At 37.3% G+C, this 15,994-nt stretch overlaps 2 protein-coding genes across 2 annotated transcripts; one reads left to right on the top strand and one right to left on the bottom strand.

The window, feature by feature from the left end:
- Positions 1 to 2,715: 2,715 nt before the first annotated feature.
- LOC108377149 (uncharacterized) lies at positions 2,716 to 7,504 on the top strand (the record flags this gene model as incomplete). The annotated part of the gene is made up of 6 exons (XM_017633411.1): positions 2,716 to 3,248; positions 3,291 to 3,612; positions 4,504 to 5,399; positions 5,500 to 5,705; positions 5,844 to 5,986; positions 6,055 to 7,504. Coding segments are annotated over 6 exons (2,887 nt in total), but the record flags the coding sequence as incomplete, so codon positions are not given.
- A 2,872-nt stretch (positions 7,505 to 10,376) lies between these two features.
- LOC108377148 (uncharacterized) lies at positions 10,377 to 15,053 on the bottom strand. Its single transcript, XM_017633410.1, has 3 exons — positions 14,700 to 15,053; positions 10,648 to 11,351; positions 10,377 to 10,565 (listed from the first exon to the last, which is right to left on the bottom strand). The coding sequence occupies exons 1-3, from the start codon at positions 15,016 to 15,018 to the stop codon at positions 10,377 to 10,379; spliced, it is 1,212 nt and encodes a 403-aa protein (XP_017488899.1). The 5' UTR covers positions 15,019 to 15,053.
- Positions 15,054 to 15,994: the final 941 nt, after the last annotated feature.

Here is a 15,994-nt window from a genome sequence, read left to right as displayed (position 1 = left end):
TTGGCAAAGATCTGGTGAAAAAACTTGATGTATTGCTAGTTGTTTTCCTTACATCTTCTTCTGTCAAAATAACTTAAAAATAAAAAAAAGAATGCGTAATGTAAGTTTGCTCGAAAATCCTATGCCTTTGAGGAGGCAGAGCGCCGTGATTTACTGAATTATATGTCCTTAAATTTCAGAGTTCTCGGAAGATCCTTTGAAGAATTAGAATACCCTCTACTCAGCTCCGGCGAAAACGTATGCATTCCTAGCACACTTTACCGCATTATTTTTCTTGTATTTTTAAGTAATTTATTCAATTGAAGTTGGAAAAGCATCAACTGAAAATTCTGCAAACTTCGTAATTATTAGCAAACCAGAAGCAAACTGAAAAAAACTACCAAACTTTCCTGATTCTAAGATAAGTTTATTTAGTGTTTAGTCTTGTCTAGAATTTTCCTGTAGTTCTGGCAACCTTCTTTCAACTCGCCAGAGTCTTTTGTCTTTCGAAAGACTGTTGTCAAATCTGTCAATTACCTTGAAAGCTCTTTAGTGTCTTTCGCAAGACTAATGGAAAGATCTGCTAAAGAGGAGAAAATTCAAGTTTCTTAAAAGTGAAATTGAATTATATAAATATATACATATGTACATATATTTTACTTAAAACAAAATTAAAAAAAAAGATAAAACTAAATAAAATTAAAATAAAGTAATAATAAAAAAATTCTTTAAAAATTAAATGAAATTAAAAAATATATATTTTGGTTTTTAAAACGACGAATAATAAATCAAAAAAGAAGAAATAGTGCTTAAAATAAAACAATATTAAACAGAAAAAAGTTTTTATTTTTAAAACAAAGTCTAAAAATTTAAAAAGACAAAAAAAAACAGAAAAAAGATTCTAAAAATTTAATGAAATAATTTTTTCCTAACAATAAATTCTACAACAAAAAATAAAATTAAATTGAAAAACTTAAAAATATTTAAAAAATACGTTTCGAAAAATTTAATAAAGTTAAAAAAATTGTATTTTTCTTTTTAAGACAATGAAATCTTTAAAAAATTATATATAATAGGTTTCTGAAAATTAAATAAAAAACTTTAGCGTGTGCCAGTTTTATTTAAACACTTATGTCGAGAAAAAAATGGGGGGTGTAAAAAATATTTTTACGCACCCGCTAAAAACCGCTAAATCGCGTTTTTTGCTATGTACTTATGTCGAGAAAAACTATGGGTGTACATTTTTTTATGCTCCCGCTAATCCCCGCTAAATTGTGTTTTTTGCTATAACTTTCTTATTTTATATCCGATTTTTTTAAACTTTATGTCGCTGAAAAGGTCTCGCTCAGCACTATAATTGGCCATTAAACAGTTTTGGCCTTAAACCCCGTTTTAACTTATGCCTTCACTAATTTCGGAATTACTCCTACATTTTTATTTTTATACTATAAATCTAAAACTCTCAAAAAGACGATGATGACCTTGCTTAAAAGGGTTAGGGTTAGGGTTTATTCAATTATAGTCCTGAGCGAAGCCTTTGTGGTGACATAAAAATTTAAAAAATCGGTTAACAAATAAGAGAGTTATAGCAAAAAACACGATTTAGCGGTTTTTAGCGGGTGAATAATAAAAAATGTTTACACCCAAAATTTTTCTCGACATAAGTACTCAAATAAGACTGACACAGGCTAAACTTTTTTTCGTGATACGCCCTAATGTACATATGTATACTCATACTACAAACATATGTACATACATACATACAATTCCTGTTGACCCTGAGAAAGAATCTTTCCAATTAGGTTCCCATATAAACAAATTATTATAAAAACACTTTCTTATATAATCTTCGGTTAACTTATTAGTAACTATTAAATGCAAGTATGATAATCTGTGTTCTAAAACAGGTGTGACAATAAAAGAAACATGTTTAGATTTTGCAATACATATAATTTTATTTGAGAAAAGTCGTGAATATACATACATTTGTACATGCATACATACATACATACATACATATGTACATATATGAATATATTAATTTACCAAGGCAAATTTCCAGTTCGTTTTATGTTGGCGGTTATGACCACCAATGCTAGCAATATATTAATTATGTATGCACATATCTACATAAGTAGATACATATATAAAAGTATAATAATTGCACACATGTACATAGATATTGACGGCATTTACAACTGCAAATTGAAAATGCATGTCATATATGTATGACTGGAGGCAAACCGAGCAAATTGCAGTGCTTCAATGCATATTGCGACATTGCCTTCGACTAGTACAATGCTGTTGGCATGGCATGCAGCTCATCCCGTACCGTACCGATCGTAATACATAATGTCGCATCGATTGCGAGCATCCACCAAATTGTTTGAATGTACATACATGTTGTGTGAGAGAATGTAGGCGAATGTAGGTATGAAAAGGCGCATTTTCATGGGAGTAACATTTAGCCAAAGGCATAACCTATAGCGTCATTCAACATAATTCTTTACTCATAATGTTCTTAACAAACATATTGGTACATGGTTGCGTAAATACCTACATACATACTTAGTTAGCATTCTTATTACAACACTTCGTCAATCACCAAATCATACGCGCGAATTAAGGTCCTTCATACTCGTACATAAACACACATGCATACATACATACATGCATACATACATGTGCATTTATTCACTAGATCTCTTATTATCTTTCGTATGCGGTCATTTGTAGCCCAACCTATCACTTAATCAATGAAGCATCAGCACCTGTGCAACCATTATCATCCACACCACAACAAAAAGAAACGCTATTGACCACCATGAGTCAACAAACCCAACTGCAACAACAAGCACATCCACATACGCTTCCAAATCAGCATTCGCAATCACAACAATCGCATCGCTATTCGATGCGACCTCGCCAAAAATATCCTCATTTCCAGTCGCCTAGACCGGAGAATTTTTTCGTCGGTACTGAACCGACGCAGGAATTGGTGCAACAGCCACCGCTACAGCAACAGCAGCAGCAGGAACAACTGCAGCCGGACGGCTCCTACGCATATTTCAATGATGAAACATTGACGCCACAGGAAAAATACGTGCGATATTTACAGCAGCGCATACGTTACAATAAGCAACAACAGAAGCAACGCGACCGCATTAAGGGGCGTGAAAATTTTATTAAACAACAACAGTCGAACCAACAACATCAACAATCGGAAGAGCAACATTTACAGCAGCCGCCAACGCAAATTTTTGTATTAAGTGAAAATGAAGCTCCAGCATCCGCATCCGCACCCACACCGCCACCACCGCCACCACCGTCACCATTTGCTCACCACTCCAATCAGAAACAATTAGATGCGAACGCACAAGTTAACTATCCACAACACAGTCCTATAAGGCATGCAGTGTATCCACATCCAGAATTGCATGTGCCGTCGAATCATCAACCGCCAACGAATGTGGCTACGCTAAAGCAAGTTGTGAAAATACCGGTGCGTACGTTGGTGAGCGAAGCTTTGGACGCATTCCAGCAGCATCAGCAGGAGCAACAACATTTGGTGGCAAAGGGTGGTGCAAATGGCGGTGTCTACAGGCAACAACCGCAATATGCAAACAGTTTGGGGTGAGTAAATATTTCATGTATGTAAATGTTCAATTTATGCATTACTTGGCATGAAAGTAGTACGTATTCATAGAATTTTCGTTTCATTTGGGCAGCGCAAAAATTTCATATATTGGAAAATTTTCGCAAATCAATGACATTTATTGTAGTCTCATCTGGCATGGTCTGGTATGGTGGTAACATTTGTTTATGCAGTAGTGAAAATTTAGACATCATTTTGGATCATCTCAAATATCGCTCATTATGCTTTGCTGATTATCAAAAACTAATTGGCTAAAAATTTACAAACTTTGAGCCCGGCTTGGGACAGTGCAGTCCGGATCGGTGCTGTTTTTGGTCACCGTTCTGTTGAGCCAGCTGCCGTTCTTCAGATGGGCCCCTCCGTCTGTTGGGCAGGAGGTAGATAACGCAGGGTATTGTCGTTAGGTCAAAGGTTTTGCATAGGAGACACATAAAGAAAGCATTTTTGTATGTAGCCCTGCGTTCAATCAAATAAATAGTTGACACTGGCATTTTTTGCTCTCTTAAGTCTTGGCCAAGCTTCCCTTCCAGTTTGAGATGTGCGTCCTGATATTTTACACAAATGGAGGAACCATTGGCCATGAACAGAAATTTTTTGCTTTTCTGAGAATCTCTTTTTCATGGCAGATGTACACTTTTATCTTTCCTTAGCTTGCCGAGCGACACCCGCTCTGAGAAAAGATTTTCTCTATAATTTTGGGTATTGTGCGGACCAGTATTCAAACGTAGCATCTACTATGTGTTAGTGTGCAGCTCTAACCGGTTGACTATGGCGGTTGCCAAAGAAAACATATTTTTTTAAACTTGAGTGGTCCCCAAGCAGAAGCTTACTTTTTCTTTACTTTTATATTCTTATAACCACCCGCACAGGCCGCCAACAACTCAATACATCGACTATATCGTCGACGATCCCAAGCAATCACTAGAGGACGAGCAACAACACAGCCCAGCAGCAGCAGTTGCGCCACAAAAACCAACAGCACAACAAAATGCTTTCATTGTCATTTCAACATCATCACCACCACAGATTACACCCGGCGGCATTGGCCAAGAATTTTATGACTCCACTAGCAGGCCTGTCTACAAGCAACAGCCGACACTACGATTGCAACCATTGCCGCAGGCAGGCAAATCGAACAGCTACGCTACAAGACGTCCAATCGTGGCCGCAGAACCGCCACCACCACAACCACCGCTACACATTCCCCAATCGAGTGTGACGCCTGCAGCAGTCAAACCAAAATACATCTATGCTGAGAGCAATTTTGGTGATGTTATTAAATCAACAACACCAGCAATAAAGTTGAGGCCTTCACAAAAGTATTCGGGTGGTATTGGAAGTAGATTGACACCACCAGCGCCACCGCCGCGACAATTGGCGCCTTCACCGCCACATCAAGGGAAGCAACAAGTAAATTTACCCGAGTATTATAATCCACCTGTGCCAGTTGCAGCGCAAACAACACCCGTTGCCGATCCCAATCAATTGCCAGACATACGCTCATCTTCACTGGCGGATATATTGCATAAGCTGCAGGCAAGCAATCACTTGCCAAGAACACTGACGCCAGAAAACATTGATAATTCGATTAAGACTCTGGTCATGATACTAGAAAATCTAAAGCAAACGCAAACAATTGTGCCAAATCCAGCACAACACCATGAAAGACCTGCTGCCTCGCAGGACTATGACTATAGCACGGATAGCGAAGAGGTGAATGGTGGCGCGCCTGACCTTTCCAGCGTGCTGTCACCGGTTTTACCAAGTGAGTGGTGAAATGGGTGTTTGAAGTAATTGTTATGTGTATTTTAATGAATACATTTTAATTGGTATACTTTGATGTTTTCTTGTTGTTTTTGTTGCAGACAAGCATCCCGGACCGAGCACAGGACGTGCTGGCATCGATTATCCCAACTTAGCTGACATACCCCAAACCAATTTCAATTGCGCAGAACAGCGGTATAAAGGTTTCTTCGGTGACCCTGAAACGAATTGCCAAGTGTGGCACTACTGCGATTTAAATGGCGGCAAAGCATCATTCCTCTGTCCTAATGGCACCATTTTCAGTCAGGTAGGTGCAATTCTCAATACACATGACATGTGTATGTATGTACGAGTATATTATCATAAAAATTGAATCTAAAATTTCAGAATATTTGCTTGAATTAAAACCCGGATGAATTCGATAAATTAATATTTCCATTTGCAGATCGCCCTTACATGTGACTGGTGGTTCAATGTGAAATGCTCCACAACCGCACAACTGTACGTACTGAACGAACGACTGTACAAATACATTTTGCCATTCACTCCGAAATTCCCAGAAGACTATAGTGGGCCACTTGTTGATAAGTATGTACAACTAGGAGTACACTATCAATCTGCCCACTAGCTAATTTAGCTTACCTTCCCCCTTGCAGGTATTTAGCAATGAAATTCCAGGAAATGGAGGAAAAAATGCGAATTGAAAAGGAGAAAGTGGAAAAGTCAGCAATCGCTGCAGCAATTGCAGCCACATCAGCGACACAAACGAACAATCATATCGAAAGCGAAGAAGTCAATGGTGTGCGCGACGCGGAGAATGTGAATAATGCTGCCGACGACGACGTCGAAGACACAGAAGTGACCACAGTGGCGGACTTAAGCAATTTACCGAGAACATTGAGTGCGCCTAATAGGCACGGTGTTATCAATGCGCACGTTAGTGAGCAAAGCTCTGAGCGTAATTTGCTAATCGACGATGAGGTCGATGATATATCGCAACGTGGCAGCATTGATACGTTCGAAAGCTCCACCATACCCACAGCATCGGCTCCTACAGTAGCCAAGGATGATGGCATGCTTGCGCTTAGCCAACAACCCATTGTGGTCTCATCCACACAAGGACCCGACTATGACGATGTGAGTGCAGATGAGCGGCGTATACCAGCGCATAATGTACGAAATGTTGAAGAAGCAACTAGTAGAACGTTGACGACAGAGACTGTACAGCGGCCACCAGAGGAGACGACGACAACGCAATCACAAACGAAGCTGCGGCAAAATGAAAATCAAGAACAAATACAAGCATCGCCCAAGCCAGTGCGTCAAACGACAAATATCGATGTGGAAAAAGTGGAAGTAATCGAAATTAAAGCGGAAGGGGCAGCTGGGCAGATGGGACCGAAAATGTACTATGGCGCTGAGAGTGCAAAGGATGTGCGATAGATGTTAAGTAGGAGTTGATGGTTGAGGTGAAGGTGAAGGTTAGGAAAACTGGGGGCAAATGTGTTTTTGTAAATGTAATTTATTTGCACCGAAGTGCAGTTATCAAGCTGATTGCTACATAAATACGTATGTATGTATAATTGTATTTAGTTTTATATGTTTAGTGAATTTAAAGTAAAGTACGAAGGAAAGCCATTGGGAATGCAATTTTAGAGATAATCAGAATGACATTTTTGATTGCTATTTCAATATTTTTTCATATTAAATTTTTAATATTTGTACAATAACAAGTAAAAAGGATTTCTAGAACTAAGTTTTTTTTAGAAAATTGGTTACGAACCTGTTAAATAATGATTAATAATCATGATTGTTAATCAAAGCATGTTGTGTTTGGGTAACCGTTTATTGATTAAATACCGTTATTTGCACCTTTTTAATTACTTTCATAAAAGAAAATTAAACAATTAATTTTAATTACATGATTAATATGATTATTTGTGTCCTCTACAAAATTCTTTCTGAAAGTATTAATAAATGGCAAAGACAGTTGACAATGTTTGTAAAAAATCATTCCTTACTTGTAAACTACAGTACAAGTATTTAATCGTACAGTGAATTTGGTTTCAGTTATTTAATACTAACTTGTTAAAATTTTGCCTGCCAAACACAGACTTATGTATTTGGAAAAATAATTAAAAATAATCATATATGTAATTAGAAATAATAAAATAATTAGAAATAATCAAATAATTAAAAATATTCAAACAATTAAAAATAATCAAATAATTGAAAAAAAATATTTGATTAAATTTGATTATTTTTAATTATTTGATTGTTTCTGAATATTTTTGATCATGGCAATTAACCATGGTTAGTTTTGATTTTTCTTAATTATTATTGATTAATGATTGCTGGGTTATGTAAGAAAATTAAAATAATCATTAAAATTAAAAAATGCAAAAATTAATGATTACTAATCGTAATCGAAATTTAACAGCTCTGTTAGGAACTTATTTAAATTGATGCTTGGTTAATGATTATATCTGCCATTTGCCATATTCATTAACTGCTTATTTTTGTATTTATTTGCAAAAAAAAAAAATAAAACCTTAGTTTATAGTAATGTAGATGATGCATAGTTCAATAGCAATGTACATATATACATTTGTATGTATACTAAATAAGAATTATAATTTTATGAAGAAAAAAATATATAAAAAAACGATGGAACTAGAACTACTAAACCCTGCCTACATTGGCTAGTCTATCAATCGTTGTTGTCCAGCAAGAAAAGTGAGATACCACAGGGTAGAACCAACGGCAATTGTCTGAGTGGTCGACATTTGTCAGTAATATTTAGGGACTAAGCCAGCAAACCAAGAAGAATTAAACAGGGGGTACCATAGGGTGGTGACCTAACCCCGCTATTTTTAATTATTACATTTCAAAACTACCTCAATCACCATAGGGAGTCACTATTGTCTCTTTATGCTGACGACTGCCGGATAATGGCATCTGGGAATGGAATTGATGACTTGTGCTCGAAAGTAAACGGTTATCTCGCCGAGCTTTCTCACTTCTTCACTGCAAAGAACCTACAAAATTCTCGGCAACCTTATTCACCACCTCGCTGAAATAGGTCAGACTCCAACTGGGTATTCACGTCTATGGCGAATCAATACCCACAGCGAATAACCCGAGGAACCCCGGAGTAACCTTCGACAGTCTGCTCTCAGAAACGCAACAATGTCCTCAAGTCGCCGGCAACACTTAGAGAAAAGACAAAGAAACGTTGTTGGCAACATACAAGGCAATTGGCCAGCCGGTTCTAAACTATACAGCGCCCGTGTGCTCATCGGGGACCACCACGACGCAGTGGATGAAGCACAGACCTGTAATAACACGGCATTTCGGACAGCGAGCGGTTGCCTTCTGATGTTCCCCAACACTAATCACACGACGAGGTCCAGATGCTCCCCATCAAGGAGCATAACACCATGCTTTGCAGGCAGTTTCTAGTGGGAAGCCATAGACGTGGTCAAGCAAATAGACAACTGCTTGCAGAAGAGCCCTCGCCAAGGCATGTCAGGAGGCACCTCTACGAATTGCCGGATCTTGCTCTGAAGTACGTTAGAGTTAAATTGAAGGAGCTTCATGTGGTTCAGGAGACGTGTTTTTATGCGGGGAGTGAGGGATGTGTGTTGCCTTGGCACGTCAGGAGGCATCTCTACGAACTGACGGACGAAGTCCAGCGGTTCATAAAACAACCTCTGGACCCAACTGCATACCGACAGGCCCATAACGGCATTCACAGAGAGTCGGTCTCGAGTTATGTGAATGCTGTTCTGGGCACACAACCACCCGACGTGGACGGGACATAACTTTGTCTGCCTCGGGAGCCCAACTTCGCTCTGGCTAACCTCAGCAGAATAAACGAAGGTGTGTCCCACCAATGCCCTATGGACAGATCCTATTGAAGTTTCGCACTTCCTGGGCCTTCCCTTAGCTGAAACAGACGACAACGTTGATGGATGAACCGACCCGAGCGGGGCTTGGTAGCCCCTAAAACAACAACAGCTTATAATTGCGGAACTTACTTATCGCTCGTGACATCAAGTCGGTCTGTTGAAGAAGAATCTAAAGCGGGACCGATTTTAGATATGTGAAAGCTTAGCCAGCTACAGTATCCAGACTGTCTCTCGGTGTTGGTCTGTCTTTACAGTGTCGGGTCCATTGGATGTGTAATGTAGGTCTGGATTTCGTCCGTGACTTCCAGCAGGTGTCTGTTCTGTGTGGAGTAAGCAGGAAGCTCTAACGGGGAGCATTAAGAACTCGCTATGAAGTGTGGTGCTCAGGCGACAACAGAAGGCATCCCACTGCTGTCCGGGGTGCGGTATTATGGCAAGCCTGTAATTTCATCCACTGGCTCAGCAGAATATTGAACAGGCCGGCAAATTGCGTCATACTTGTTTATTTCTTTTTGCTACCTTCTTTTGCTTTAAAGTGCTACCGACCAACAATTCGAGGACCTGCTTGCGGATTTGTACTTTAGTAACAGTTGCTGTTGTATATGCGGAGAAGGAAAGCAAGCTGTAACCCTTAGTTTTTATGTCGATATTGGTGTAGGAAAACGGCTCCATCGAGTAGTCGTCAGTATGAGACCGATGAAACTTTCTCTGGCGGCTGAGGGAGATTCGAGATGCAGAAGTTAAACAACAGTAGGTAGAGACTCCACTCTGTGGGCACCCCCTCTTTGATTCCGTGCTAGAGTTTTAATATATTTTTAACCGACTTCCAAAGAAGGAGGAGGTTATCAGTTCGTCGGAATATTTTTTACTTTTTTATGTATGTTACCGCATAACTTTGGGCCACGTAAACCGATTTCGGTAATTCTTTTTGCATACTAATCTGGTTAAGATCCGATCAGTGGATCATGAGATATATATATATATATATATATACATATATATATATATATATATATTTTATATGAGAATTGAAGTCTTTTTTTTTTTGCTAAAACTTACTTGTGTTTTTACTTTTTTCTTCGAAACTTGAGGCAAGTGCATTTGCGGGCTGCTTTTAAAACTAAAACTCTTCTTGGATGTATTAAAAATGCTTGTGCTATATTTATGTGACTTACCTTCTGTGCTTTGCGTAAATTCTCCCGCGACATTTTCACCGATGCCAAAATGTTTTCAATTTCATCTCTCATTCCTTCATTCTATAATGTAGATAAAAAAAGAAAATTATTATCTCATCGGAATAATCAACACATTAACCCAGCCTTCCCCACTGATGCCCACCTCAGTTGCCAATAGAATCCAGCGATGTCCATTATGTTCTGTTTTTGCACATAACCCACAACAAACTGATTGACATGTGCGACAAAAACGATCCTTGACTCGCTTGTGGTGTTTATGACAAGTTGTGGCACGCGGTATTTTTGAATTTTTACTGGCATTTCTTCCATCGTCCAGCGGTACGAATGCATGTCGTTTCAGTGCCTTTCCGTACATATGAATAGAATCATAGCAGATGCGACAATAGTGCACGGTACATTGACGACAAAAGCCCACTGCCGGCTCTAATTCACACTCCGAGCATCTTAAGACAACCGCTTGTAGCAATGCCTGCGCGCCAGAAGCTAGTGTACGATTGGCACTGTTGGAAGGTGATGGCGGACTTTGGCCAGATATCATTAGCGAATTATTTGCCGAACTCTCGCGACGATAGAATCGCAAATGATTCAATTCGCCAATTAAAAAGAAATTCATGTAAAAGAAATCGCGTACATTGAAATTTTCATGTCGCTGCTGGACATGGTGACGTTGATTTTGCTGCAATCCAATACAACTCAGTGATATTGATGGTGGATTGCGTTTGTCGATGATAATTGGATGCTGACAAATGCTACAAACAAGATTCTGATGATTTTGATAAATGCAATTTTCGCACATATTATGTCCACAGGAGAGTAGGAATGGGCGATTGCTTTTGACGTGCAAATCTGTGAAAAAAGGAAGATAATCGTCAGAAAATTTAGGCTCCCATGTATGTCATTAAGGTCTTTGAAAATCAAGTCCTATTCTGATTAGTGACATTTTGACAAAATGGCAAACGCAACGGAAATGGTTGGGACGGAAACAAGTGCTTCTTAAATGTATGCACATGCTATTAATCTAAAAAAAAACATGCTAATAACCGGTTCAAGAATAAGATTTAAATTAAGACCAATCATCTTCCAATGCAATTCATAAGACAATTGTCAATTCTGGCAACTATCTACCTTTGTGCACTCAAAGACGAATGTTAGGCAAAACAATTAATTTTGAAGGCAAATTTTTTTTGTGTTGTACCCTATATGCTCTCGTTTTCATAAAAACTTTTGCTAAAATAATCTGCATAGACATTTCAAAAAAATATTTAGATCTGTGAAGTAAACGTTTCCATGACAAAAATTACAGCTTATTACAGCAGTCATTTATCGAGAGGTTACTACTGAAATAGGGAAAATTAACGCATTTTAAAATATATATGGTTTTCCTCTTTAACATAAACTAATAAATATAAGAAAATTAGACAAAAAATAAATGAAATAAAGCAAAAATATTTTTAACAAGTAAAGAATTATAGGTTCGGGCGAAACCGAATTTTATATACCCGGCGCAGGTGTCAACGATCGTCGTTCCAAATTTCTCAAAACTACCTAAAAGTTTATAACAGTCTTATTTATTGTTGAGAGATAACTTGGAGTAAATGAACGTCCTCGGTTATTGAAAACGTCCTCAGTTATTGAAATATCGGAAAATTACCGTTATACGGTATGCCGATGCAATTTCAGTTCGATTTGAATAATTTTCAGCGAATTAATTTCTAATGCACCTAGTTTCCAAAAATTTCATATTATTTTGTACCAAAACTCTACTTCACATAATAAATTTCAACAATTTGTATCAAAATTTACAGAAATATCATAGTTTTTGCATTTTTCGAAAATACCGTTATATGAGAAGGGGGCGGGGTTACAGTCCGATTTCAACAATTTTCAATAGCAACCTACCTTGGATAAAGGGAGACCTATATAACAAATTTCGTTAAGATATCTCATTTTTTGCTCGAGTTATCGTGTACACGGACAGACGGACGGACGGACGGACGGAGGAAAGACAGACATGGCTTAATCGACTTCTCTTTTCATTCTGATCATTTATGTATACATTTGTCTATATCTATCTCGATTTTCTTTAATCTGTTACAAACAGCCGTTATGCGAACAAAGTTATAATACCCTTGCGCATACATGAAATAAATGTTTTTAAATAAAAATTAAAAGAAAATTAAATTAAAAAAGACAAAATAGAACAAAATCTAAAAATTAAAAGAAAATTTACTTATAAAGAGCCAAAATTAAAATAAGACTAAAAAATAAATTAAATAAAAAAATATATATTTCAATTCAAAACAACAAAACATATATATTGAAGGAAAATTAAATATAGACGATTTAAAAACAACAAAAACAGATTGTTTTATTTCAACCCGGCCTTGAGCTCAAAAAAATTAACAGGATCTTCAATTAACGGTCAAATATAAAGAAACAATAAAATTAACAAAAGAAAAGGTAATTAATATTGAAATAATAAAGAATAACTAATACGTTTCTAAAAATTAAATTAAATAAAAATGTGTTATTTTTTTAAAAAATAAAATATAAAAATTAAATTAAAAGTATATTAAAAAAAGAAGAAATTAATTAAAGAAAGAAAAAATAAAACAAGTTCCTAAAATTTGTTTTTCGCTTTGATTGGCCTGATAATAAATCATATTCAACAGCTCTATTGAGGCTTGAGACCAGTTTTAATAAAAATTATTGTGGAAAATCAACAATAGTTTTTAAATGGTAGAAGTTATAGCCGATATTTCGGAGATCGCCGCATCTCCGCATCAGACTATTTCACCGCGGACACAAGAATATTAACCACAATCTACCTACAACAACAACAACAACCTGTATATCGGAATTTTCGTTACTAATCAATCTTGTTATGCATACAGTTTTCGATATATTTATCGCTATTGTATCGATATAATAACCGGCATTGTTATCGATATAATTATCGGCCTTTTTATCGATATAATAAACGATATTGTTATAGATCATCGTTTAAAGTACAAAACCGCGTATCGTCTTCTGCAAAACTGCGTAACTGACATTGCACTTTAAACGACGAGATATATTTATCAACATATTTATCGATACTGTTATCACTATTGANAAAAGTGATAACTCGGTGCTTATATCGGGTATGGTTCGGTTATTTGTACAATGATTTGTATTGATTTTGTATTGACATATCGTCACCCTTATGCCAGAAGCATGAATGTGCAAATTTATCAGTTTTGAATTATTTGGTTGATTTGATTAACGTCACACGGAAACCAGATATTTTACAATTTGAAACATGATAAATAATTTGCTAATTTGTATTTGGTATGATAATTTGTATCATGATTTGAATTGCATAATTGTAGTTGTCTGGTAAAAAAAAAATTTCAAACTTAAGTTCCCAAAATATCCATTTTTACACATTAATGTGTTTGGAATACGGGCGGCGATATGTATAAGTGTAGTCAAAGGCTTAAAATTTTATGTTTTTAGGGGGCTCGCTGAGTAGCCTTGCAGTTGGAGACGAAAGGGGAGCGTGTCATTGAATTCTTTGTTCTTTGCTTTTTCAAACTGAAAAGGTGGGCGGTGCCACGCTTTCTTCATTTTTTGGTACATGCCTCGAATCTATTCGGAACATTTCCATTTACTCCGTCTAATGGTTGGGGTTTTAGGTGCGGCACCCTCCTACTTAGCAAGGCCGAAGGCCCCCTCTGCACAAAGAAGTTCTATTCAAAAATACTGTGGTCAGCATAGCCGGAGTTGGGCTAATAAGAGGTACTTTTTCTAAACGCAGCATAATGACGCAATGCAATATTCAAATAGGCAAGCCGAGGGTCTGCCAAGGGGAGATTGGGGAAGGATCACTTTTCTTAAAGCTTGGCCTGTGCTCTTTTAATTGGTAGTGTTACGTGCCACACCCCATTCCCTTCCGCTACTCATCTCAAAATCTTTGTACAAATAACCGAACATTTCGGGACAAATAACCAAATATTTTCCCTTCTATGCTTTATGTACTGTATTTATATCTTGAGTATTTGTGTGGGTGCTCAGAACCGGGAAATACTGTACATAACAAAATGAATGCGGCTTCTTTTTTGATGCACTTGCAACGCAACACTTCCCAGTTATCAAATAATATATATGTATAATAATAAATACCGTCTCGGGGAGCATCCCACCAAAACTTACCGCCCATACGGAGATCATAGTTGGTTGAATATTCGCTGCGACATTTGGGACAGCAATGTGTATTCCGTAATGCAGTAGCCACGAATTTCCGATCAAACAATTTTGCCGGCTGACTTGAGATATGAATTTTTTCGCAAGCACTTGTATTTACAATCGGCGGGCCCAATCTTTCCCGAGCATTGATCTTTTTCGATTCATTTCGAATCGTAAACATTTTCTCTGCACTAAATCGAACTTTACTGAGGTCTAATTTGAGAAATTTTCCAATTTCAGCACTCCAAAACAAACGGTAAAAATTAAATGGCGTGCAAATGCACATATGATTGTAAATGCGAATGAGTGACGAAAACAAAAGACCGATGTTTGCTAGGAATGAAATGGCAAATGGAACAATTGTAGCTAACTGCATGGTTGCAATCATGTATGGGAAATATTTATGTTATGCAAAGTGGGACAAATTAATTGTTTCGAACTAAAATTAAAAAATGTATAAAATTTATTCTTTGCCTAGGTTTACCAGGCAAGTATAAGGAGCCTTTTTATGAAATTCGGTGAGATTTTGTTGCAGGCTATCTTTAAGGTGCCAAATACACCACACAAACGGTTTGTCAAACAAGTCGAAATTTCCATTCAGCTCAAACCTGTTGTACGGTGTATTGTGGCGCTAGATGGTTGGACAAACCGCTTGAAGATTTGAACAAAAATCCAACTTTATTTTTTTCTGGCCGGCATGCTGAAGTTTGTTCAAACAGCTTGCGTAGTGTATGGTAAAAACGCATCATTCGCAATTCGAGTGAGGACGTTATGAGCGAAATACACCACACAAGCAGTTTGGCAAACCTACACTTTTTTCAATTCGCCATACACCGAACATGGCTCGTTCAAGCCGAGAATTTTAGCTTGGTCGAGTTATGCTTGTATGGTGTATGGCGAAATAAAAACATTTGGTTTGAAGCAGTTTTGTCAAACTATTATGTGGTGTATTGGCGCTTTAAGAGAAAAAGTGAAGAAAACCAAATTTTTTACACCTGAACCGGAAGAAAACTAAAACTCTCTGCTCGAACGAGTCATGCTTGTAAATGTCAGACTTTGTTCCCAACCATGATCCAAATACACATTGGCCTATGGTTCCGGACGGCACTGTTCTATACTTTTAGTACGCTGGCCTATTCTAAAGTTAAGTGGCTGTTAGACGTGGCAAGTGCAAGTCCTTTTCAAAAGTCAAGTCTGCCAAACTCAAGAATGTAAAGTGTAACTGCTCCTGCAATCTCTTTTGGAAATTCTTGAGTTTGACA

This window comes from Rhagoletis zephyria, unplaced genomic scaffold (genome assembly GCF_001687245.7).
Source record: "Rhagoletis zephyria isolate East Lansing unplaced genomic scaffold, Rhagoletis_zephyria_1.1 Rzeph_scaffold_11575, whole genome shotgun sequence".
NCBI classification, from domain to species: Eukaryota; Metazoa; Arthropoda; class Insecta; order Diptera; family Tephritidae; genus Rhagoletis; species Rhagoletis zephyria.
This window is presented reverse-complemented; position numbering and strand designations above follow the sequence as displayed.